This window comes from Leucoraja erinacea, unplaced genomic scaffold (assembly GCF_028641065.1).
Source record: "Leucoraja erinacea ecotype New England unplaced genomic scaffold, Leri_hhj_1 Leri_236S, whole genome shotgun sequence".
Lineage (NCBI taxonomy): Eukaryota > Metazoa > Chordata > Chondrichthyes > Rajiformes > Rajidae > Leucoraja > Leucoraja erinaceus.
The window spans coordinates 40,665-65,709 of record NW_026576137.1 but is presented as its reverse complement, the minus strand read 5'-3'; the positions used below and the strand labels follow the sequence as shown (position 1 = coordinate 65,709).

At 48.9% G+C, this 25,045-nt stretch overlaps 2 protein-coding genes across 2 annotated transcripts in view; both read left to right on the top strand.

Moving 5' to 3' along the window:
• The first annotated feature begins 1,214 nt into the window (after window positions 1-1,214).
• LOC129716436 (G patch domain and ankyrin repeat-containing protein 1-like) lies at window positions 1,215-6,079 on the top strand. The gene is made up of 2 exons (XM_055666310.1): window positions 1,215-2,477; window positions 5,404-6,079. The coding sequence occupies exons 1-2, from the start codon at window positions 1,894-1,896 to the stop codon at window positions 5,861-5,863; spliced, it is 1,044 nt and encodes a 347-aa protein (XP_055522285.1). The 5' UTR covers window positions 1,215-1,893; the 3' UTR covers window positions 5,864-6,079.
• A 1,466-nt stretch (window positions 6,080-7,545) lies between these two features.
• LOC129716439 (uncharacterized) overlaps window positions 7,546-25,045 on the top strand; it is a 51,825-nt gene continuing 34,325 nt past the window's right edge. Inside the window, exons 1-3 of the mRNA XM_055666311.1 lie at window positions 7,546-7,640; window positions 7,926-8,053; window positions 10,712-11,071. Of these exons, the coding sequence (XP_055522286.1) occupies window positions 7,996-8,053; window positions 10,712-11,071 (418 nt within the window). The 5' untranslated portion in view covers window positions 7,546-7,640; window positions 7,926-7,995. The remainder of the gene's footprint in view (window positions 7,641-7,925; window positions 8,054-10,711; window positions 11,072-25,045) is intronic.

Sequence of the window (25,045 nt, the reverse complement as noted above, 5' to 3'; positions counted from 1 at the left end):
CATTAGAGGTTAAAGGTCGGCTGAGCAAGGCCAGTTCTTGCCTTGGGTTTGGCCAAAGATCTTATAGCGGAGCAAGATAGGCCACTCCTGCTAAATGCAATGGACTGACGTGTAGTACGCTATGGAGGGGATCATGGGCATTTTTCCACGCCCATTTTAGCAACCTGAGCCTACCTAACCCGACCCGACTCGCACTGTAATCAATGTTGCGGGGCAACAGTTTGTGTGGGTCAGATTCATAAATCTGTCAGTTCAAACTTCTTGTCAAGAATAAAATTTGATTCTGGTAATTGTCTTTTTTAATGTTTTTTAAATCATTTCTTTTTAAATGGCTCACAAGCAGTGTTTGAGTTGATTTTGTAGTAACCGGAATCGACCCGACTCGCAGGGTGATTGACAGGGGGGAACTTTTTGTGCGTGATATAGGGTTAGATTCATAATTCTGTTAGTTCATAATTCTGTTGATTATTGTTAAGGAATAAAATGTTTATAAACACACATACATGAAAATTATATAAATGTATATAACACACACATATTTCTTCTAAACCAATAATGAACTTTATTTCAGACTAGACAAGGGACATTAAATAAGAAACATTGTAAATAAGAAACATTGTCTTGGGCACTCCTTCTCCCCGCTGCCCCGGGCCCCGCACTCCTTCTCCCCGCTGCCCCGCACTCTCTCTCCCCGCTGCCCCGGGCCCCGCACTCTCTCTCCCCGCTGCCCCGGGCCCCGCACTCTCTCTCCCCGCTGCCCCGGGCCCCGCACTCTCTCTCCCCGCTGCCCCGGGCCCCGCACTCCTTCTCCCCGCTGCCCCGGGCCCCGCACTCTCTCTCTCCCCGCTGCCCCGGGCCCCGCACTCCTTCTCCCCGCTGCCCCGCACTCTCTCTCCACGCTGCGGATCCAATCTTTGGCCGGAAGCAAGAAAGCGGAGCAAGATGGCGGAACAAGATGGCGGAGTCAGCTTGCTAAAATGTGTCCTGTAATCACCCATGAAACTGCCCATGAGCGGACCTCACGTTTGCGTGAGAGTAACCTATCTTGCTTCGCTCTAAGATCTTTGGGTTTGGCCATTCATGATTGCTGCAACCAAAGATCCTATAAAGATCCTCTGCTATATGATCTTTGGCTGCAACTGTTCACGACGTTGCTGTCAGTGGCCCAACTTACACTGGTACCTCACCCCCTCCATCACCACCGTCGTCATCGCGGCCACTTCCGGGAAATGGCGGACTACAACTCCCAGCAACCCCCGCGGCGCGGCCTAGCCCGGGACCCGCAGCCTGGACCTGGAGTTGATCCGCAGCCCCCTGGGCCTGGAGTTGTGCTCTCTGCCGCTTGCGGCTGGATTTCTGCTCCTTGCGGCGGGGCAGCGGCCTAGCCCGGGTCCCCACAGCCTGGGCCTGGAGTTGTACAGCCGGCCTTCTCCCTCTGCCTTGTCCCACAGTCTAACCCAGGCCAACAGACCCACAAACAACAGCAGCCTCTCTTCCTCCTTCCCCCTGACCACATCACCCCTCGCTGCTGTGGAGCAAGGATCTGCCCTTGTTGCTTCACACTGAAGACAGTCACTACATCCTGCAGTTACTCAGCGGGTCGAGCAGCATCTGTGGAGAGGAAGGAATAGGTGACGTTGCAGGCCGAGACCCTTCTCCAGAGACACCTTGAGGCCTAAGGGATCTCCAGCAGTGGATATAATCCTCTCAGGAATGAACTCCAAGCCATTGACTCCTTGCAGAGACCAGATGAATTATTATGTGTGGGGTGAAAGACCAAGAGCATTGATGCTTATTTTATTTCTGCTCTGAAGCTGTGCGCTGGCACCATCGAGACAGGCTGCTCAGTTGGGATATTGTTGACCGAGGTACAGTGAAAAGCTTCTGTTTGCAATGAGCTGCCGGCAGCTGATCAGCTTCACCCGGGCGGTGGAGGATGGAGACGCTTGGAGGGACGGTGAACGGCGTGTGCCCTGCTCTCCCCTCCCCAGGGGGGGAGGGTTGGATGGGGAGCAGGCCAGGAGCTTCTATGAGAGCGTCCTTGCTTCCAGCAGCCAGGCCAGCACCAGCAGCCGGGCCAGCACCAACTCCAGTGCAGTCCGTAAACACAAGGCCGAGTGGAGGGGAGTGCGAGCAGGTGGCCCCAGCGGGCATCAGGTCGAGGGAGGGCAGAGGAACGGGCATCTGCTGCTGAAATCTGCTCAGAACGGGGACCTCAAAATGCTTCGGAGGTTGCTGGAGACAGGAGTGAGCGATATAAACTTCCGGGACAGTTACTACTGGACTGCCACCATGTGTGCAGCGTACAGTGGGCAGCTGGAAGCAGTGAGATACTTGCTGAGTCTTGGAGCTGCATGGGTCGGAGTGTGTGACTGCACGGGACGCGATGCTCTGGATTTGGCCCGACAGGCTGGACATGCAGAAATTGTCACCACTCTGGAGGAATATCACACTCCAGAGGAACAAGAAGACCGCAGGTATGAGGCTCTTGGTGGTCTGGGCAGTGCAGTGCCTCTGCGGAAACCCGCAACCTCTTTCCCTTCCAGCCTCTCACCTGCACATTTCCAAATCGGGAGGCTAAAATAAAAGATAGACACAAATAGATAGTTTGAGGAATTCTCTGGAGGCCGGTTCTCTGGGTACTTTCAAGAGAGAGCTAGATAGGGCTCATAAAGAAAGCGGTCAGGGGATATGGGGAGAAGGCAGGAACGGGGTACTGATTGTGGATGATCAGCCATGATCACATTGAATGGCGGTACTGATTTGAAGGGCCGAATGGCCTACTCCTGCACCTATTGTCTATTGTCTAGATTGCTGGAGAGACTCGGGTATGGTGACACAGGCAGCATCTCTGGAGAGAAGGAATGGGTGACGTCTCGGGCCAAAATCCTTCTTCAGAAGTTAAAATAAAAATGAACTGCAGATGCTAGTTTATACCAAAGATAGACACAAACTGCTGGAGGAACTCAGCAGGTCAGGCAGCATCTCTGGAGAAAATAGACGTTTAATTGATTAGCACGGGTGTCATGGGATATGGGGCGAAGGCAGGGGAATGGGGTTGAGAAGGAAAGATAGATCAGTCATGATTGAATGGCAGGGCAGACTTGATGGAGGAGTAGGCCATTAGGCCCTTCGAGCCTGCACCGCCATTCAATATGATCATGGCTGATCATCCAACAGTACCTGCCTTCTATCCATACCCCCTGATCCCTTTATCCACAAGGGTCACATTTAACTCCCTCTTAAATATAGCCAATGAACTGGCCTCAACTACTTTCTGTGGCAGAGAGTTCCAGAGTTTCACCACTCTCTGTGTGAAAAATGTTTTTCTCATCTCGGTCCTAAAGGATTTCCCCTCTATCCTTAAGCTGTGACCCCTTGTCCTGGACTTCTCCAACATCGGGAATAATCTTCCTGCATCTAGCCTGTCCAACCCCTTAAGAATTTTGTAAATTTCTATAAGATCCCCGCTCAATCTCCTAAATTCTAGCGAGTACGAGCAGAGTCTATCCAGTCTTTCTTCATATGAAAGTCCTGACATCCCAGGAATCAGTCTGGTGAACCTTCTCTGCACTCCCTCTATGGCAATAGTCCTTCCTCAGATTTGGAGACCAAAACTGTACGCAATACTCCAGGTGTGGTCTCACCAAGACCCTGTACAACTGCAGTAGAACCTCCCTGCTCCTTTACTCAAATCCTTTTGGTATGAATGCTAACATACCATTGGCTTTCTTCACTGCCTGTTGCACCTGCATGCCTACTTTCAATGACCGGTGTACCATGACACCCAGGTCTCATTGCATTTCCCCTTTTCCTAATCGGCCATCATTTAGATAATAGTCTGCTTTCCTGTTTTTGCCACCAAAATGGATAACCTCACATTTATCCACATTATACTGCATCTGCCATGCATTTGCCCACTCTCCCAGCCTATCCAAGTCACCTTGCAGCCTCCTAGCATCCTCCTCACAGCTAACACTGCCCCCCCCCAGCTTAGTGTCATCAGCAAACTTGGAGATGTTGCATTCAATTCCCACGTCCAAATCATTAATATATATTTAAATAGCTGGGGTCCCAGCACTGAGCCTTGCGGTACCCCACTAGTCACTGCCTGCCATTCTGAAAAAGACCCTTTTACTCGTACTCTTTGCTTCCTGTTTGCCAGCCAGTTCTCTATCCACATCAGTACTGAACCCCCAATACCGTGTGCTTTAAGTTTGTATATGGGACCTTGTCGAAAGCCTTCTGAAAGTCCAAATATAACACATCCACTGATTCTCCCCTATCCACTGTACTAGTTACATCCTCGACATTTCGGGTAGGTCTTCAATCTGAAGAGTCCTAACCCGAAACGTAACCTATCCATATACCCATAGTCTATCCCTCTCATCATTTTAAAGACCTCTATCAGGTCCCCCCTTAACCTTCTGCGCTCCAGAGAATAAAGACCTAACTTATTCAACCTATCTCTGTAACTTAGTTGTTGAAACCCCAGGCAACATTCTAGTAAATCTCCTCTGTACTCTCTCTATTTTGTTGAAATCCTTCCTATAATTGGGCGACCAAAATTGTACACCATACTCAGATTTGGTCTCACCAATGCCTTGTACAATTTAACATTACATCCCAGCTTCTATACTCAGATCCATCTTCTCCAGGGATGCTGCCTAACCCGATGAGTTCCTCCAGCATTTTGTATTCATCAAGGGAGGTTATAATTCAGTTATGTAGGGCATTGGTGGAATACATTTGTAGCTGTATTCAGAATTTATCTCAGCATTTAAGGATGGATATTAATGTGTTGGAAGGAGTCAGGGAAGGTTTATTGAGAAAGTCGAATGTGCTAATTGTTAAACAAAGGACACAGAATGGTGGAGTAACTCAGCGGGTCAGGCAGCATCAGTGGAGAACATGGATAGGTGACATTTCACAGAGTGCTGGAGTAGCTCAGCGGGTCAGGCAGCATCTCTGGAGAACATGGACAGGTGATATTTCAGATTGTCCTCCATGTTTAGAATTCTCTACCCTGGGGAAAGACTGCAAGTGTTCACTTTATCCATGCCCCTCATGATCTTGTACATCTTAACAAGCTCACACATCTACCTCATAAGTCGTTTATTGTCATATGTCCCAGGTAGAACATTGATATTCTTTACTTGCAGCAGCACAACACAATATGTAAAAATAGTACACTGTAAACTGCATAATAAACGAGAAAAAACTTTCAGATTACACACCCACACACATACACACATACACACACACACACGCACACACACGCACGCGCACACACACGCACGCAGAAATGCTGCCTTCTCTGCAGAGATGCTGCCTGACCCGCTGAGTTACTCCAGCATTTTGTGTCTGACTTGAACTAAGGATGGTTCCTCATTCACTTGGCAGGGAGCGGCCGGAGGAGGGGAGGAGGAAGCTGTGCCAGGTTTGCGAGCTGGAATACCGAGAGGACAGCGTGCAGCAACATGAGAGATCCACCCTGCACCTTGTGAGCAAAGGCAATACTCCAGCACCCACACATTACTCCATCCCCGACACCAACGTGGGCTTCCGCATGATGCTGCGGGAGGGCTGGGACCGGGAGAGGGGCCTGGGCCCCTGCGGGAAGGGCCGCAAGTTCCCCGTCAGCACCGTGCTGAAGAGGGACCAGCGGGGGCTGGGCTTCCAGAGGGGCCCACGGCCCAAGGTCACTCACTTCCAGGCCCGCGACCCCGAGGCGGTGCAGCAGCCGCGCGGCGCTCCTGGCCGCGTCCACAGGGTGGCGACTGTGAGCCGCAGGGAGGAGCGGCGCAGGGAGGCCAGGGGCAGGGAGTGGGAGAGGGATCTCAGAGTCTACATGGACCTGTAGGTGACCAGATACCTCTCCAACGGACTGATCCATCTTCCAGCACCTCCCCACTGCTCTCACACCTCCCCACACCTCTCCCACTGCTCTCCCTCCTCTCTCTCCAATCTCCATCCCTTCCCCTCCCCTCGTACCCCACCCACACCACTCCTCTCCCACCCCACCCCTCTCCTCCCACCCCTCACTCTACCACCCCCACCGCTCACCCAACTCATCTCCCTCTCCCACCTCCACCCCCTCACCTACTGTCCCACCCCTCTGCCGTAACACACTCCTACCACTCTACCCTCTTCAACCATCACCCCATCCCACCCCCCTCCTCATCCGCACCCCTCCTCAGAATGGACAATTAACAAAATAAAGCAATGATTTTCAACAGCAATTTTATCAGCCTCCATATCACATGCTGAATATTCTTTCTCTTGAGGGAGCGCAGCGTAGGTTCACCAGGTTAATTCCCGGGATGGCGGGAATGAAATATGATGAAAGAATGGATCGACTGGGCTTATCTTCACTGGAATTTAGAAGGGCGAGAGAGCATCCTAGAGAAACAAACACAATTATTAAGGGATTGGACAGGCTAGATGCAGGAAAAATGTTCCCGATGTTGGGCGATCCAGAATCAGGGGGGTCACAGTTTAAAAATAAGGAGTCGGCCATTTGGGACTGAAATAAGCAACAACTTTTTCACCCAGAGAGTTGTGAATCTGGAATTCTCTGCCACAGAAGGCAGTGGAGGCCAAATCACTGGATGTTTTCAAGAGAGAGTTCGATATAGCTGCTAGGGCTAATGGAATCAAGGGATATGGGGAGAAAGCAGGAACTGGGTACTGATTATATGTGATCAGGCATGAATATATTGAATGGCAGAGTAGACTCGATGGACCGAGTGGCCTAATTCTTCTTTTGGAGGGGGTGGGAGGGGAGGGGAGGGGGACGAGCGATGGACAAACCAGGCGGGTCGGGCAGCTTCGGTGCATCAGGCGGTGTCTAGACCCCCAGCAATATAACCATATAACCATGCTACATACCGCCCCACAGACGCTGCCCGACCCGCCGTTCCTGCAGCCCGGGTCGTGAGGGGAGCAGCGGGGTCTGTCTACAATTTTAGACCCAGCGTTTGGACAGGAACTCTCCGTATTGGTGTGTAGGAAGGAAGCGCAGATGCTGGTCTTTACCGAATATAGACACAGAGTGCTGGAGTAACTCAGCGGGTCAGGCAGCGTCTGTGGAGAACATGGATAGCTGACATTTCGGGTCTGAAGAAGGATCCCGACCAGAAAAACGGCACTTTTTTCTCTGGGGAACATATCTTTTCCCCCCAGAGATGCTGCCTGGCCCGCTGAGTTTCTCCAGCACTCTGTCCATCTACTGTGTCGGACGCAACTTTAGATGAGGGTTTACACGGAAGTTTGTGGTAAACTGGCAGTTTGTGTCGATATACTACGACGTGAGACCCCCAGCGACCACCCCACAAGGACCCCCCCACCACCCCCACCCCCCCCCCCCCACGGCACTGTGTGGATCAGCAAAGCCCACATTACAATACAGTATAAACCAAAGATCTTATAGCGGAGCGCTTCGCTATATTTGGTATAAACACGAAGACGCTGCAAGCCCCGCCCTAACCCCACTCATTGGCTGAGCAATAATGCGGGATTTAAACTTTAAACCAATTCACCATCAGAGGTAAATCCAAGATTGTAACCGACAGCAAAGATCCTATAAGATCTTTGACCGACAGCGCTCAGTCTGTATCGCAGTTTCTCCGCCGTTGCTGGTGAGTTTCTGTCTCCGCTCCCGGCAGCTCACAGCCCAGTGGGATGAATATTGATTTCGCTCACTTCAGAACGTCACCCATTTATTCTCTCCATAGATGCTGCCTGTCCTGCTGAGTTACTTCATCTTTTTATATCCAGCTCCTCTCCCCCCCTCCCCGCACCTCTTCCCCCATCCCATCTCCTCCCGCCGCATCTCCCCCCCCCCCCCCCCCGCATCTCTTGCCATAACCCCCCCCCCCCCCCCCCCCCCCCCCCCCCCCAATGCATCTCGCACTCTCCTCCAGCCCAGCGCGCCCCTTGACTCGGGGGTGACTCGGTGCAGCGTGGAGTCGGCGCCCGTTGAGCAGAGGGGATATGCGGCGCTCTATCGGGAAGGTGGATGGTCTGATGTGGCTGCTGTGGCTGCTGGCAGGTACAGAGAGCGAGAGGCCACTCGGCCCGCACGTTACTGCTGCCTCACAGCGCCAGGAACCCTGGTTTAGATGCTGACTCCGGGCGCTGTTTGTACGGTCTCCCCGTGACCGCGTGGGTTTCCACCGGGTGACATTTCGGGTCTGAAGAAGGGTCTCGACCCGAAACGTCACCCATTCCTTCTCTCCAGAGGTGCTGCCTGTCCCGCTGAGTTACTCCAGTTTGTTGTGTCTATCTCAGGTTTGTAGGTTAATTGGCTTCTGTAAATTGTCATAGAAACATAGAAAATATGTGCAGGAGGAGGCTTTTCGGCCCTTCGAGCCAGCATCGCCATTCATTGTGACCATGGCTGATCGTCCCCAATCAATACAGCATGGTATGGCAGCTGCACCATGGCAGACAGGGAGAGGCTTCAGAGGGTAACTAGGACAGCACAGAAGATCATTGGTTGCCCTCTCCCCTCCCTGATGGATATTTACACCTCCCGCTGCCTTAGCAGGGCAAATAATATCATCAAGGACAGCTCCCATCCTGCGTTTGGACTGTTTGACCTGCTGCCCTCTGGAAGGCGCTATAGGTGCATGACCGCGTGGGTTTCCACCGGGTGACATTTCGGGTCTGAAGAAGGGTTTCGGCCCGAAACGTTGCCTATTTCCTTCGCTCCATAGATGCTGCTGCACCCGCTGAGTTTCTCCAGCTTTTCTGTGTAACCTACATAGGTGCATCAAATCTAGGACAAATAGACTCAGGAATAGTTGTTTTCCGAAAGTCATAACTGCTCTTAATTCACACATGCACTGACTTCACAGCCCAACACCCGGACTTCCATCTATTCTATCCACATACTGAAATTTGGAACTGTAATGTGTATTGTAACTAATTTTTAATATTTAAATTTTTTTTTTAAATATTTAATATAATCTTTAAACATCTGCCTAAGAATACTACCTATTCATCCTTCACCATTTAGCCTTTATAGATATGTATATAGCGCCGCAGAATTGTGCACCTATCCCCCCCTCCCCCTTTTGTTTTGTTTTCTGTTTCTTGTTTTTTGTACTAAATTATATGTATGCACTGAGTACGAGCTGCTTTTAATCTCATTGTACATGTATAGTGACAATACATGGCATATCTAAATATCTATCTAATAACCCGTGCCTGCTTTCTCCCCATATCCCTTCATTCCACTAGCCCCTGTCGCTGATGTATGTAGGTTAGAATCAGCGTACGTGGTGATCGCTGGTCGGCGCGGACTCGATGGGCCGAAGGGCCTGTTCCCACGCTGTTCCCAAACTGAAATAAAACCAGTCAGGAGTGCACAATTGTCGGTAAAACACAGAGTGCTGGAGGAAAGCAGCGGGTCGGGCAGCGTCTGTGGGGGGAATGAACAGGCGACCCTTTAGACTGGTGGAGAAGGGGGAGATGTGAGAGGAAATCAGGGCACCCAGAGAAAACCCACGCAGTCACAGGGAAAACTTTCAAACTTATTACAGACAGCACCCGTAGTCAGGATGGAACCCGGGCCTCTAGCGCTGTGATGCAGCATGTCTACCGCTGTGCAGACCCTGTTCTTGGCTCCTGTACCTTCTTTAAGATGTGGGTTCATCTGAGCACTGCTTTGATATAGTTTCAGACACAACAACAAAATGCTGCAGTAACTCAGCGGGACAGGCAGCATCTCTGGAGCGAGGGAATGGGTGACCTTTCTTCAGACTAGTTGGGGTAGAAAGGTCCCCTAACAAGTTGTGAATCTGTGGAATTCTCTGCCACAGAAGGCAGTGGGGGGGGGGGGGGGGGGGTTTGTATAGAATGAGCTGCCGGAGGAAGCTTAAAGGTTGGTATATTAAACATTTGGACAGGTCCTTGGATATGGAAGATTTGAAGGAATATAGAAACAGTAGGTGCAGGAGTAGGCCCATCGAGCCAGCACCACCATTCAATAAGATTGTGGATGTTCATCATTCCTGCTTTTTCCCCTATCCCTTAATTCCGTTAGCCCTGAGCGCCATATCAATCTCTCTCTTGAAAACATCCAGTGAATTGGCCTCCCTTGCCTTCTGTGACAGACAATTCTGCAGACTCGCAACTCTCTGGGTGAAGAAGCTTTTCCACATTTCAATAGACAATAGGTGCAGTAGGCCATTCGGCCCTACATGCCAGCACCGCCATTCAATGTGATCGTGGCTGATCATCCACAATCAGTTCCTGCTTTCTCCCCATATCCCCTGAATCTGTTCTTTGAGAGCCCTCTCTTGAAAGTTTCCAGAGAACTGAGGCAGAGAATTCCATAGACTCACAACTCTCCGTGTGAATAAATCCTAAATGGCCTACCCCTTATTCTTAAACTTGGTTCTGGACTCCCCCAACATGGGGAACATGTTTCCATATGGGCCAGATGTAGGCAGGTGGGATGGGTTTGTGTAGACACCTTGGTTGGCAGAGATGAGATAGGCCGAAGTGCCTGTTTCTTTGCTGTATCTGTGCTGGTGAACCTCCACTGCACCTTGCTACAGCACGGTGACCAGAGGTCCACACTGGTGCGGCCACTACATGTTGTCTATCGTGTTGCACGGTGCATTGTCTGCGCTTGACCCATGTCTCCAGTCAGCCCCCATCACCGCTGGATTGTGTACCATTCCCGGCCCTTGTGTTGCAGGCCTCCACACTGCGGCGCTGTGCAGAGCAGGAACGGCAGCCACCGCGGGCTCCATCACCACCGTCCCCGTGGGTGGAACGGTGATGTTCCCCATCCTACATCACAGCCAGGAGAGGTTCGAGGTAGCGATGGGGCGGGTCCATCCCGATCTTGCAATCCTGGCCTGGAAGTCTGACAGCCCGGAGTATCCATACATGGTGCGCCAGTCCTACAGGAACAGGGTCCGCTTCCGACGGGACACCTTCATCGAGCTGCGGGCCGTGAGGCCGGGTGACCAGGGGACGTACGAGGTGCAGACAAACTACTTGGGGAAGGAGCTGAGGGACCGTGACCGGGAGCACTTTGAGCTGCGAGTGATCGGTGAGTAGCGTCGTGGAGAGTTGTACAGTATCCAGACTGGCCCTTCGGCCCACCTGGTCCATGCTGACCCCCTGGGCATTCTGGCCCAGTCCCACCCGCCTGCACACAGAACTCTAAACCCTTTCTCTCCGTCAATGAATGAAACTTTATTGCCACATGTTCTTTGTTTTTCACACCCAAGGTAAGCAAAGAGTCGCCACCTAAAGGGCACTGAAAGCATTGCAAATAATTCCATTTTACACAAAGCATTTAACACTTTCCATTTGTGGTCCCCCTTAGTTCCCGGCGGTCCCCCCACGCTGAGATGGAATTCTCGGCCTCAGAGGGCGGTGGAGGCCAATTCTCTGGATGCTTTCAAGAGAGAGCTAGACAGAGCTTTAAATATAGTGGAGTCAGGACAGAAGGCAGGAACGGGGTACTGATTGTGGATGATCAGCCATGATCATATTGAATGGTGGTGCTGGCTCGAGGGGCCGAATGGCCTACTCCTGCACCTATTGTCTATATATGGAGTAGAATTGAGGCAGTGTGGCCCAAGTCCACTCCGCCATTCAATCATGGCTGATCTATCTCTCATTCTCCATTTCCTGCCTTCTCCCCACAACCCCTGACAACCGTACTAATCCAGAATCTATCTATCTCTGCCTTAAAAATATCCATGACGGACTCCACAGCCTTCTGTGGCAAAGAATTATTTGTGGAGTCCGTCATGGATATTCGCCACTCTCTGACCAAGGAGATTTCTCCTCCTCTACGTCCTAAAAGAAAGTCCTTTAATTCTGAGGCTATGACCTCTTCTCCTGGACTCTCCCACGAATGGAAACATCCTTCCGCATCCAAATCCAAAATCAACCCAACCTCTCACTCTAGCTGAAACCATGTAATCCAGGCAGCAGTCTGGTAAAACTACCTCTGCACCTTCTCCAATCCCTCCACATCTCCCATTGTAACGGGGTGACCAGAACTACACACAATACTGCATATGGGGCTTAACCAGAGCCGTATAGAGCTGCATCATGACTTCCTGCATCTTGTGTTCAATGCCCCTATACATTGAAGGCAAGCACACCACACGTCTTCTTTACCACCCTATCTGCTGGTGCTACCACCTTTAGTGGGCTATGGGCTTGAACTCTCTGCGGTTTAGCTGGACTTTGCACTGTGCTGCTTTGCAGAGCCGATGTCCACACCGACCGTGGAGGTCAGCCACAACTCGTCGCATCTCACGCTGAACTGCTCCACCACCAGCGGCTGCCCCGTCACCTACCGGTGGGAGCGGCGATCGCAGGATCCCGGCGTGGGGAACGCCACCTTCCCCGGAGCCGTGCTGTACCTGCCGCAACCGGAGCAGCACACCTGCACCTACAGCTGCGTCGCAGAAGATTGCTGCAGCAGCCGTGCAGTCCCTGCAACGCTGCACTGCCACGCCCAACACAGAGGTGAGTGGGTGAATGCTGGGTCTCTGTCCAATGGGAGAGTCATGCAGGATGGAACAGGCCATTTGGCCGGTCTGCTCCCTGCCCATCAACATGCCCCATCTACACTAGTCCCACTTGCTCGCGTTTGGCCTATATCCTTGGTGTCCTTGGTGTCCTTGGGCAAGACACTTCACCCACCTTTGCCTGTAATGGAATGTTACGGCGGCAGGCGCGGGCACACTGCGACGCCCTGTGTCTCCCTTTCAAGGGAGATGCTAAAAATGCATTTCGTTGTCTCTGTACTGTACACTGACAATGACAATAAATTGAATCATTTCATTTCATTTCATTTCATATCCCTATAATAATAATAATAATATATATATTTTATTGTCAACGAGATTTAGTATGCACCTTCCAACCGATGTAAAAGAAAAGTAAAATAAATAAATAAGCTGTGTGACGTGACCATCCGAGGGAGACAGTCCAGGGGGGATGGGGGGCACTCAGCAGGGCTGGTTCAGAGCCGCTATAGCTCTGGGAATAAAGCTGTTTCTGAGTCTGGAGATTCGGGCGTAGAAGGTCTTGCAACGTCTGCCGGAGGGAAGTAGTTCGAACAGTCCGTTACAAGGGTGTGAGGAGTCTTTATGGATGCTGACGGCCTTCCTGAGGCACCATGTGTGGTAGATGCCCTCCAAGGCTGGTAGCTGTGTCCCAATAATCCACTGCACTCTGTGGACGACGCGCTGAAGAGCTCTCCTCTCCGCCTCCGTGCAGCTGAGATACCACACAGAGATGCCATACATTAATATGCTCTCTGTGGTGCAGCGGTAGAACGTTGTCAGCAGCTGTTGGGGCAGACCAGTCTTTTTTTAATGTCCTCAGGAAGAACAGTCGTTGCTGTGCCTTCTTGGCCAGCGCAACGGTGTTGGTGGACCATGTGAGGTCCTCTGAACTGTGAGTGCCCAGAAACTTAAAGATGGACACTCTCTCCACACTTTCCCCGTAAATGGAGATTTAAAATGTATTCTCCATTATGGGACCTCCTGAAGTCAATATTCAGCTCAGGGGGGTTTCACGGCAGTCGGGTCACAACCCATGACTCGTACAGTTACTACGCTACTCCAAATGGATTACACGCGATGTACTGTGGGTAGGCACTTCCCATTGTTTCCAGCATAGCGGGCCCGTTAAAACCCGCCAAAATTGTCACTTTTTGCGCTGTAAATAATTATCGAAATCGGGATAAGCGTGTGAGACATTTAGCCTACTTCAGAATTCCAAAAGTGAGGAGAAATGACGGTAGATAGAAGCGAGATCTCAAGGGACAACAACAGCCAGAGCGAACATTAACCGTTTGCTCACTGCATTTCATCAACAGACGTTATTTGTGTTTTTTCTTGATTACTTTGGCATCTAAAAAGTTTCAGAAGTGATAAATCTGGCTGTAATTTTTTGAAATCGCCCATGGTTCTCAAGTGGGTTTTTACATACGAAATGAAAAAGCATCTGAAGAAAAATTTACAGCCAGATTTATCACTTCTGAGAATTTTTAGATACCAAAGGAATCAAGAAAAAACACAAATAATGCCTTACTTGATGAAATGCAGTGAGCAAACGCGATAATTCCCAATATTTTCAATGTTTACCAAGCACTTTAGCTGCTGTAGTCCCTTCAGTTCTCGCTTCTCTATACCTTCATTTCGCTTCACGTTTGGAATTCTAAAGTTGGGTACATGTCTCTCACACTTACCCCGACTCCCACAATTTTTTTCAGCGCAAAAACATTTTGGCGGTTTTTAACAGGTAGGAAAGTACGCGTTTCTAGCATTAATAACATATACCGGATGTCTTCCAGTTGGATTTAGCGGCTCCGTGCGTCGAGCCCTATGACCCAGTGACCTTACGTGCAACCCCCCATAAACGTTTCCAGAGGGCGGCACGTTGCCACAGCGGATAGAGTTGCCGCCACCAAGCGCCAGAGACCCAGGTTCAATCCTGACTACGGGTGCTGTCTGTATGGAGTTTGCACGCTCTCCCCGTGACCTGCGTGGGTTTATCCGGGATCCTCCCACATTCCAACGACGTGCGGGTTTGTTGGATATTTGACGATAATTATAAGTTGTTCCCGGTAAATTGTCCCCGTGCAGGGTGGTGTTAGTGTGCGGGGATCGCTGGTCAGTGCGGACTCAGTGGGCCGAAGGGCCTGTTTCCGTGCTGTTTCTCTAAATTAAACCAGACTCCAGGTTCACCACCATGTGGCGATATCTCCTCCAGGGTCCAGGAGTCGTTGGGTGATCGTTCTCTCCGTGTCCCTTCTCGCTGTGATCCTTCTCACTGTTGCCGTGCTGGGAGTCTGGGCATCGAATCTCCGCAGAAACCGTGCTGTGAGTGTCCTCCTCACCTTCACACTCTCGCCCCCCCTCCCTCTAACCCGTCCCTCCCCCCTCTCCGCTCCCCTTTCCTCTTCCCCCACCCCTTTCCTCTTCCTCCTCTCCCGCCCCGTCAACCATCCCCGCACCCCTCTCTCTCCCGGCTAACAATGTGGGGTCTCTCTCTCTCTCTCTCTTTCTCTCGCAGGAACAAGGAGCGGGGTGTGGGACCGGGAAAGTTGCAGAGTGTGGACCGGTGTACGTGGGGGTCACAGTGCACCCAGTCGCTGGGTGATGGGGAACGAGTTTGCTGCTGTCCCATCTCTGTGGCAGATATGAGTCCCCTGTCCCTGGTTCCAGAGCCCCCCAGCCTGACACTGTGGGGACGTGTAGGGGGAGGGGAGATCACTGGACAGATGAAGACTACAGAATGTATGAGCTATGAGGAATTGAGGACCACGGCCACCAACAAACCATGATGTCACTGATTGGGGTTTGAAGATTCTGTCTGTGTTCTCCGTCTATTTGTCTGTCTTTTCTCTGTATTTTGCTTTATACCTAACGCAGTACAATGTCCATGCCGAACATGATGCCTTCAGACTTTAGAATCACGGTGTTAAATTTTAAAAGATTAATATGTGAATGATTTGTAAAATATACCATCAACCTGAATAAAACTTGATACAACACACCACAGGACAATGGTGATTAAGGTGGTCCAAAATTGTAGCGCTATCTTGTACCGTTTTGGAGTTTCAGGAACTCCGCACAGACAGACATAGAAACAAACAAGATGAGAGTTTTAGTAATATTTAGACGTGTGGGTAAGTTTTACTTTGTTACAAAGTGATGGGGGCCCGGAACACGTGGTCAAGGGTGGTGGTGGAGGCAGATATGATAGTGGAGGTTCACAGGCACATGATTATGGGGGGGGATGTGGATCATGTACAGGCAGATGTAATGAGGTTATTTTGGCATTGTGTTCAGAATGGACATTGTGGGCCGAAGGGCCTGTGTTGTACTTCTCTATGTTCTATAAGAATCTTGTGGTAAACTTTACCAAAGTCTATATATACAACATCTATCCAATCCCCATTGACTATTGTTGCATTTGGTGCTCTTTGGGAAAGTGTAATTTATACAAAGTCTGACTATTGATGCAATGGATGTTTGTTCTGCATGTTTTAGTGCAGCTTGTGATGACATTGTAACATACGCTTTGTACATATTAAATCAGATTTATTGTAACACCTGCTGTCTGACATGTCAGCCCCTGTCTGATGTAACAAAGGCCATTGGTGTTGGTTCATTGTTGTATGTGTACAGGGATCCAGTGACAAACTCCTGTCTCTGTGTTAGCCAGTTAAGTACAACAGGCAGGACTGACATATGTTGGAAGAATGCTGGGCTTTTATTCACTGGAATTTAGAAGGATGGAATCTTATAGAAAAGTGTCAAACAGGCTATCGACAATAGGTACAGGAGTAGGCCATTCGGCCCTTCGAGCCAGCACCGCCATTCAATGTGATCATGGCTGATCTTCCCCAATCAGTACCCCGTTCCTTCCTTCACCCCATATCCCCTGAGCCCGCTATCTTTAAAAACTCTATCTAGCTCTCTCTTGAAAGTATCCAGAGAACCGGCCTCCACCGTCTTCTGAGGCAGAGAATTCCACACTCACAACTCTCTGTGTGAAAAAGGTTACATGCAGGAAAATGTGTTTGCGATGTTGGGGGGGGGGGGGGGGGGGGGGGGCAGTCCAGAACCAGGGGGGTCACAGTTTAAGAATGAGAGGTGGGCCATTTAAGAAAGATGAGGGAAATATTTTTCATCCTGCTTTAGGATGACCAGCAGTGATTATATTGAATGACGGTGCTGGCTCGGACGGGGAGGGGGGGCTAAATGGGAAAAGTGGGAGGCGGGGTGGGAGATGAGGGTACGGGGGAGGGTAGAGATGAGCAGGGTGAGGGGGAGCCAATGATAGATGGTGGGAATGATGTGTGACCCCGGGGAGGAGCTGGTAAAAGCCGGTGGGTCGGGCACCATCTGTGCATCAGGCAGCGTCCCGAACCCCAGCAATGACCGTCTCACCGCCCCCACAAAGTCCCTGCAGCCCGGGGACGTGAGGGGGGGGGGGGGAGCGGAGGCCCAGTTATGGACGCCACCGCGTGTAGACGTGTAACTGCCTGCTCTCCTGTGTTGGAGAGAACCGCCCATACAATGCGCGTCCCGAGGGGGCGTGAACTAAACCACTTCTGGTTTAACCAGAGAGGGTTGAATTGTAGGTACACAAAAATGCTGGAGAAACTCAGCGGGTGCAGCAGCATCTATGGAGCGAAGGAAATAGGCGACGTTTCGGGCCGAAACCCTTCTTCAGACTGATGGGGGGTGGGGAGGAGAAGGAAGGAAAAAGGGAGGAGGAGGAGCCCGAGGGCAGGGGGATGGGAGGAGACAGCTCGAGGGTTAAGGAAGAGGAGGAGACAGCAAGGGCTAGCAAAATTGGGAGAATTCAACGTTCATGCCACCGGACGCAAACAACCCAGGCGGAATATGAGGTGCTGTTCCTCATCATTGTCAGATTTGGAGACCAAAACTGTACGCAATACTCCAGGTGTGGTCCCACCAAGACCACGTACAACTGCAGTAGAACCTCCCTGCTCCTATACTCAAATCCTTTTGCAATGAAAGCTAACATACCATTCACTTTCTTTACTGCCTGCTGCGCCTGCATGCCTACCTTCAATGACTGGTGTACCATGACACCCAGGTCTCGCTGCATCTCCCCTTTTCCTAGTCAGCCACCATTTAGATAATAGTCTGCTTTCCTGTTTTTGCCACCAAAATGGATAACCTCACATTTATCCACATTACACTGCATCTGCCAAACATTTGCCCACTCACCCAGCCTATCCAAGTCACCTTGCATCCTCCTCACAGCTAACACTGCCCCCCCAGCTTAGTGTCATCTGCAAACTTGGAGATATTGCCTTCAATTCCCTCATCCAGATCATTAATATATATTGTAAATAGCTGGGGTCCCAGCACTGAGCCTTGCGGTACCCCACTAGTCACTGCCCGCCATTGTGAAAAGGACCCGTTTACTCATACTCTTTGCTTCCTGTTTGCCAGCCAGTTCTCTATCCACATCAATACTGAACCCCTAATGCCATGTTGGGACAGGGTGGGGAGAAACTCCTGCCCGCAATATAACCATATAATAAACCATATAACAATTACAGCACGGAAACAGGCCATCTCGGCCCTACAAGTCCGTGCCGAACAACTTTTTTTTCCCCTTAGTCCCACCTGCCTGCACTCATACCATAACCCTCCATTCCCTTCTCATCCATATGCCTATCCAATTTAAAGTAGAGAGGAGATTTAAATGTAGAGAGGAGTTTGTGGTCTGCACCCTCAAGGTGAATCGGGCCTTGGTGAGTGTCTGAGAAAGCTGAACCTGAATCGGACAGAGAAGGAAAGTAAACTTCAGTGCGAGAAACATCAGGAAGAACTGAAGCTGTTTTGTGAAACAGACAAGAAAGTGTGATTTGTCGCGATGCGCGGGAACACAAGTCTCACAGCTTCACACCGATAGAAGAAGCTGTTGAAACCTACAAGGTAAAAGCAAAACCGATATTGATCACATCATTGTGTCATGTTTTGTTTATTTGCTGACATTTTTATTCTCTGATCTGAAACCCAACTCCAGGATCAGGTGAAATCTTACAGCGAATGCAGCGCCGGAGACCCAGGTTGGATCCCGACGACGGGTGCTGTCTGTACGGAGTTTGTACTTTCTCCCCGTGACCTTTTCTCTGAGATCTTCGGTTTCCTCCCACACTCCAAAGACGTACAGGTTTGTAGGTTCATTGGCTTGGTAAATGTAAAAATTGTTAATGTGTGGGGATCACTGGTCGGCGCGGACCCGGTGGGCCGAAGGGCCTGTTTTCGAGGTTGTATCTCTAAACTAAAAAAAAACGAAACATATTTTGTCAGAGGGTAATTAATATATGGAACTCATTGGACATGTTGGGCCAAATGACTTATTTCTGTGCTCCATGCCACAAGGTTGATTGGCCAACTACCTCCTTGCATATCATTAGGAAACACAATTCACAGGAAGAGTCGCACAACCTTCAGTCACTGATCACGTCCCAGTTTGCTGAACTACACCAGATTTTCACTGAGAAAGAGCGGCGTGTACTCGCAGATATCCGGGAAGAAGAGATGAAAATTCGGAACGCAATGGAGAAAAGGCTTCAAGAGATTCAAGCAAATTTAAATTCCATCCAAAAGGAACTCTCAACGTTGCAGGAACAGATAGATCAAAAAGACAACGGGATATTTCTGAAGGTACACAAAAATGCTGGAGAAACTCAGCATCTGCAGTTCCTTCTTGAACACAGGATATTTCTGAAGGTGAGGGGTTACACTACAGTTAGGCGAAGTGAAACTGCACAGTCACAACATGGTGGGTGACATTTCGCAAACGAATGCATCATTTACCAGTAATTCAGAGCTGGGTCAATGTTCCGTCTGTTCCAGCGATGTGCTGCTGTTATTCCCAAACTAAATGGCCTCCTGCATAAATTATGGGATCTCAGGACAGGCTGCAAACTCCTTGAGAAAGAGTCGCTGTGATCGAGTCGCTGTGATCTCCCCCGGTTATTTTTCTGCTGGTAATATACTTGTACAATCTTGTAGAGGGATTTGTCACAATTATCCAAGCCACACCGAGAGCATTTTACCTAGACCTTAACGATGAAATGATGATACAGCATTGGAGGCAACAGCAAACTGAATCACCAGGATATTGCAGGATGAGGGGCTTGGCTCATCAGCAGGGTTTATCGAGGTTGGATCGATGTATCCTCGCAGTTTAAAAGAATGAAGAGTCATTTTACCATTGTCCCCAAGGTCCACGACTGGATAGAGATTCAGATTCAGATTCAGATTCAATTTTAATTGTCATTGTCAGTGTACAGTACAGAGACAACGAAATGCATTTAGCATCTCCCTGGAAGAGCGACATAGCGAACGATTTGAATAAATAATAATAAGTGTCCGGGGGGGGGGGGGGGGTGGTGATTGGCAGTCACCGAGGTACGTTGTTGAGTAGAGTGACAGCCGGCGGAAAGAAGCTGCTCCTCGACCTGCTGGTTCGGCAATGGAGAGACCTGTAGCGCCTCCCGGATGGTAGGAGGGTAAACAGTCCATGGTTGGGGTGAGAGCAGTCCTTGGCGATGCTGAGCGCCCTCCGCAGACAACGCTTGCTTTGGACAGACTCAATGGAGGGGAGTGAGGAACCGGTGATGCGTTGGGCAATTTTCACCACCCTCTGCAATGCCTTCCGGTCGGAGACAGAGCAGTTGCCATACCATACTGTGATGCAGTTGGTAAGGATGCTCTCGATGAGCAGTGAATCTCTGGAATTATCCAACCCAGAGCCTTTGGGGATTGAAACTTTCAGCAGTATTTGAACCAGAGGGAGAGACCTTTTTTTTTCAATTCCAGGGGGGGCCATGAGGGGAATGGGGAAAAAAGGGAGAGTTCTGTCCTGTACAAGATTAGCTATGACCACATTGTGGGGATTAACATTAATCTAGAACGTGGCGCACACATCATAATTTATCATCTGTCATCTATGAATTGAACTTGCTGGGAATGGGGCAAACAGGGGGGAATCTCTTGTGCTTATCCTGCTTCCCCTTCAATGTATCTCCAACATTGGCTTCGGCCACTTTTGTGCGATTGAGTTCCACGTTCCCTTTGCTGCATGACTAATGGGATTTATTAAAGGCTATCGCATATTTCATCTTTGAATTTTGGTCTCCCTAAAAGTAGCAATACTATTTGTCCTCCCCACCCATTTAAATCCACAGATAATTTTAAATCACCCCATCCCTTCATTCCCTGGCATCTTCTTCAGATAACACTCACCACCTTCTCATTCTTGCCCGTAACTTGCACCCTCCCAATGATGGCATCATTTGGTCAGAGAAGGTGGTAGGACACGCTCTTCAATGAAACACTATGTTTTTGTAGAACAGCTCCGAAATTGTGGAAGCTCGGATTCTGACCAGCTGTTAAATATTTGCAGGGGTAGTGATGAACTTCGTTCATTGTCAGTGACAGATGGTGCCTTGCCGATTGAAAAGATTCATCACCACTTTGTGTTGAACACGCTGTGGAGAGAAACTTGTGCCATTCAGCGAGGTAAAACTTGTTCAGTTTCCATTCTTCTCATTGATTACACCTTTAAGTACCACAAATGCAAAGATTACGCTGAAATTGTACTCATCTCCACCTCTGGCAACTCGTTCTATCTCTCTACCATCCACTGTCTGAAAACATTGACCTTCAATGCCTTTTCCAACTTTACCCTCTCACTTTAAACTGATGCCCTCAATCTTTAGACTTTAGAAAATTCTGTCTTCCATTGTTCAGCCCATTAGACCTGCTAATTAAAATCACATTTCAGCTCAGGTCACCTTCTTCACTCTCCATGACGCTACCAATGTTAGTGTCCTCCACAAACCTACTAACATGCCAACCATATACTCATACATAGCGTTCGTACAAATAACGACCAACAATGGAGATAGAGTCGAGCTCTATGATGCACCCTTTGCGAGAGCCTCCAGTCTGACAATCATTCCTCCACCAACCCTCTGTCTCCTGCCTTCAGGCCACGGTTATGCTCCATTGTGTAATTCTTCCTGGATTCGATCAGATCCAAACATCCAGACCACGTACCACGCAGATGGTTTAAGTTGTTTCTCCAACATAGCAGTAAATATCTGGAATTGTGTGACGTCATTGATGGTGACGGGCCAGATTTTTGAGTATAGGTGAAGGGGAAATAGTTGGATATTGGAAAGATCATTAAACTGAGGGTGATGGGGAAGTCACACTGAAGAGGAACTGGAGCCAACTTCGTTCAGCCATTATCACATTGAACAGAGGATGGGCCTGAGAGGCGGAGCCATTTTCTTCCTGTCTCATGTTTTTTTTCTACTTATACAAAGATAAACTTTGCACAGAGCGAATGTAGCAACGATTGACAATACTTGGTTCCGTAACGATATTTGTTGTGCGGGTGACATTGAGTAGACTCTGCTCGAGAGTCCAATTGTATTTGAGGAGATCGCTGGGAAATACAAAGTTCCTACACGGCTCAGTGGGCCGGATGCAGGGAGGATGTTTCCCCTGTCTGAGGGGTTTGGAGCCAACAGAAAACCCTTTTCAGAATGTGGGCTGGACCATTTAGGACAGAGACAAGGAGACATTACTACACACAGAGACTGGGCAACCTTTGGAATTCCCTGCACACCCGGTGGCTGTGGATAATCAGTCATTCAGTGTTCTTGGAGCCAGAGAGCCATGGTTGTACATTACATAGTCAGGCCCTTTGACCCATCGCGTCCATGACCACCTTTATTCCCAGCTATTCTAATCCCATTTGGCCACATTAGAAACATACATTGCTAAATCGGAATGCCTCTTAAATGTAGTGGTTACATCTGATTCCACCACCTCTTCAGGCAAAATATTCCAGTTATTAACAACTCCGTGTGTGAAGAAAACTTACTACTCAGATCTACTTTAAAACTCCATCCTCTCGTGTTAAACCCGTGCCCTCCAGTTTTTATATCGCTGTACGAGCATAAGGTTTCAATGATCAAGCCTATATCCCTCAGCAGACTTTGACAGACTTCCTTGCTATCCCCAACATTACCCGTTCTCCACAAACCTAGTAGTCACACCTCCTACATTCACATCCAAGCCATGAAAATATAGGCTTGGATGTGACAGGAGTCCCGGATGGTAGTTTGCCTCCCTGGTGCCAGGGTCAGGGATGTGTCTGAATGGGTCCAAGAAATCCTGAAATGGGAGGGAGAGGAGCCTGAGGTTGTGGTGCATATAGGTACCAACGACATAGGGAAAAAAAGAGAAAAGGTCCTGAAAGAAGAATGTAGGGAGTTAGGTAGAGAGTTAAGGAGAAGGACTGGAAAGGTAACAATCTCAGGATTACTGCCTGTGCCACGCGACAGTGAGAGTAGGAATGGAGCGAGGTGGAGGATAAATGCGTGGATGAGGGACTGGTGCAGTGGGTATGGATTGAAGTTTCTGGATCATTGGGACCTCTTTTGGGGAAGGTGCGACTTGTACAGAAAGGACGGGTTGCACTTGAACTCAAGGGGGACCAATATCCTGGCGGGGAGATTTGCAAAGGCTACTGGGGAGACTTTAAACTAGTATGGTTGGGGGGAGGGACTCAAATTGGAAAAGCTAGCAGTCAGTGTGTGAAGCAGGGGGCAGAGAATGTTAGCACTCTGACCCAAAATGTAGGGGAGAGAGAAGAAAAAGAAAATAATCAGAGAATAAGAGAGGGTGGGTTTCTTAAATGTGTATATTTTAATGCTAGGAGCATTGTAAGAAAAGTGGATGAACTTAGAGCCTGTATTGACACCTGGAAGTATGATGTTGTGGCGATCAGTGAAACATGGTTGCAGGAGGGCTGTGATTGGAAACTAAATATTCCAGGATTTCGTTGCTTCAGGTGTGATAGAATAGGAGGGGCAAGAGGTGGAGGTGTTGCATTGCTTATCAGGGAAGATATTACAGCAGTGCTTTGGCAGGATAGATTAGAGGGCTCGTCTAGGGAGGCTATTTTGGTGGAACTGAGAAATGGGAAAGGGGTAGCAACACTTGTAGGGGTGTATTATAGACCGCCAAATGGGGAGCGAGAATTGGAAGAGCAAATATGTAAGGAGATAGCAGATATTAGTAGTAAGCACAAGGTAGTGATTGTGGGAGATTTCAATTTTCCACACATAGACTGGGAAACACATTCTGTAAATGGGCTGGGTGGGTTGGAGTTTGTAAAATGTGTGCAGGATAGTTTTTTGCAACAATACATAGAAGTACCTACTAGAGAAGGGGCGGTACTGGACCTCCTGTTAGGAAATGAGATAGGTCAGGTGGCAGAGGTATGCGTTTCGGAACAGTTTGGGTCCAGTGATCACAATACCATTAGTTTCAATATAATTATGGAGAGGGACAAAACTGGACCTAGGGTTGAGATTTTTGATTGGAGAAAGGCTAACTTTGAGGAGATGCGAAAGGATTTAAAAGGAGTAAATTGGGACAGTTTGTTTTATGGGAAAGATGTGGAAGAGAAATGGAGTACATTTAAAGGTGAAATTTTAAGAGTACAGAATCTTTATGTCCCTGTTCGGTTGAAAGGAAATCGTAAAAATTGTAAAGAGCCATGGTTTTCAAGGGAAATTGGACACTTGCTTCAGAAAAAGAGGGAGATCTACAATAATTATAGGCAGCATGGAGTAAATGAGGTGCTTGAGGAGTATAAAGAATGTAAAAAGAATCTTAAGAAAGAAATTAGAAAAGCTAAAAGAAGATATGAGGTTGCTTTGGCAAGTAAGGTAAAAGTAAATCCGAAGGGTTTCTACCGCTATATTAATAGCAAAAGGATAACGAGGGATAAAATTGGTCCATTAGAGAGTCAGAGTGGACAACTATCTGCAGAGCCAAAAGAGATGGGGGAGATATTGAACAGTTTCTTTTCTTCGGTATTCACCAAGGAGAAGGATATTGAATTATGTGAGGTAAGGGAAACAAGTAGAGTAGCTATGGAAGCTATGAGCATCAAAGAAGAGGAAGTACTGACACTTTTGAGAAATATAAAAGTGGATAAGTCTCCAGGTCCGGACAGGATATTCCCTAGGACATTGAGGGAAGTTAGTGTAGAAATAGCACGGGCTATGGCAGAAATATTTCAAATGTCATTAGAAACGGGAATAGTGCCGGAGGATTGGCGTACTGCGCATGTTGTTCCATTGTTTAAAAAGGGGTCTAAGAGTAAACCTAGCAATTATAGACCTGTTAGTTTGACGTCAGTGGTGGGCAAATTAATGGAAAGAATACTTAGAGATAATATATATAAGCATCTGGATAAACAGGGTCTGATTAGGAACAGTCAACATGGATTTGTGCCTGGAAGGTCATGTTTAACTAATCTTCTTGAATTTTTTGAAGATGTTACTCTGGAAATTGATGAGGGTAAAGCAGTGGATGTTGTGTATATGGACTTCAGTAAGGCCTTTGACAAGGTTCCTCATGGAAGGTTGGTTAAGAAGGTTCAATGGTTGGGTATTAATGGT

What these genes read in the sequence shown, in the direction of transcription:
- LOC129716436 (XM_055666310.1), top strand. Translation starts at nt 1,894, where the DNA reads ATGAGCTGCCGGCAGCTGATCAGCTTCACCCGGGCGGTGGAGGATGGA. An exon ending in GAGGAACAAGAAGACCGCAG is followed by an intron (nt 2,478 to 5,403) that starts GTATGAGGCTCT and finishes TTCACTTGGCAG; the next exon opens with GGAGCGGCCGGAGGAGGGGA.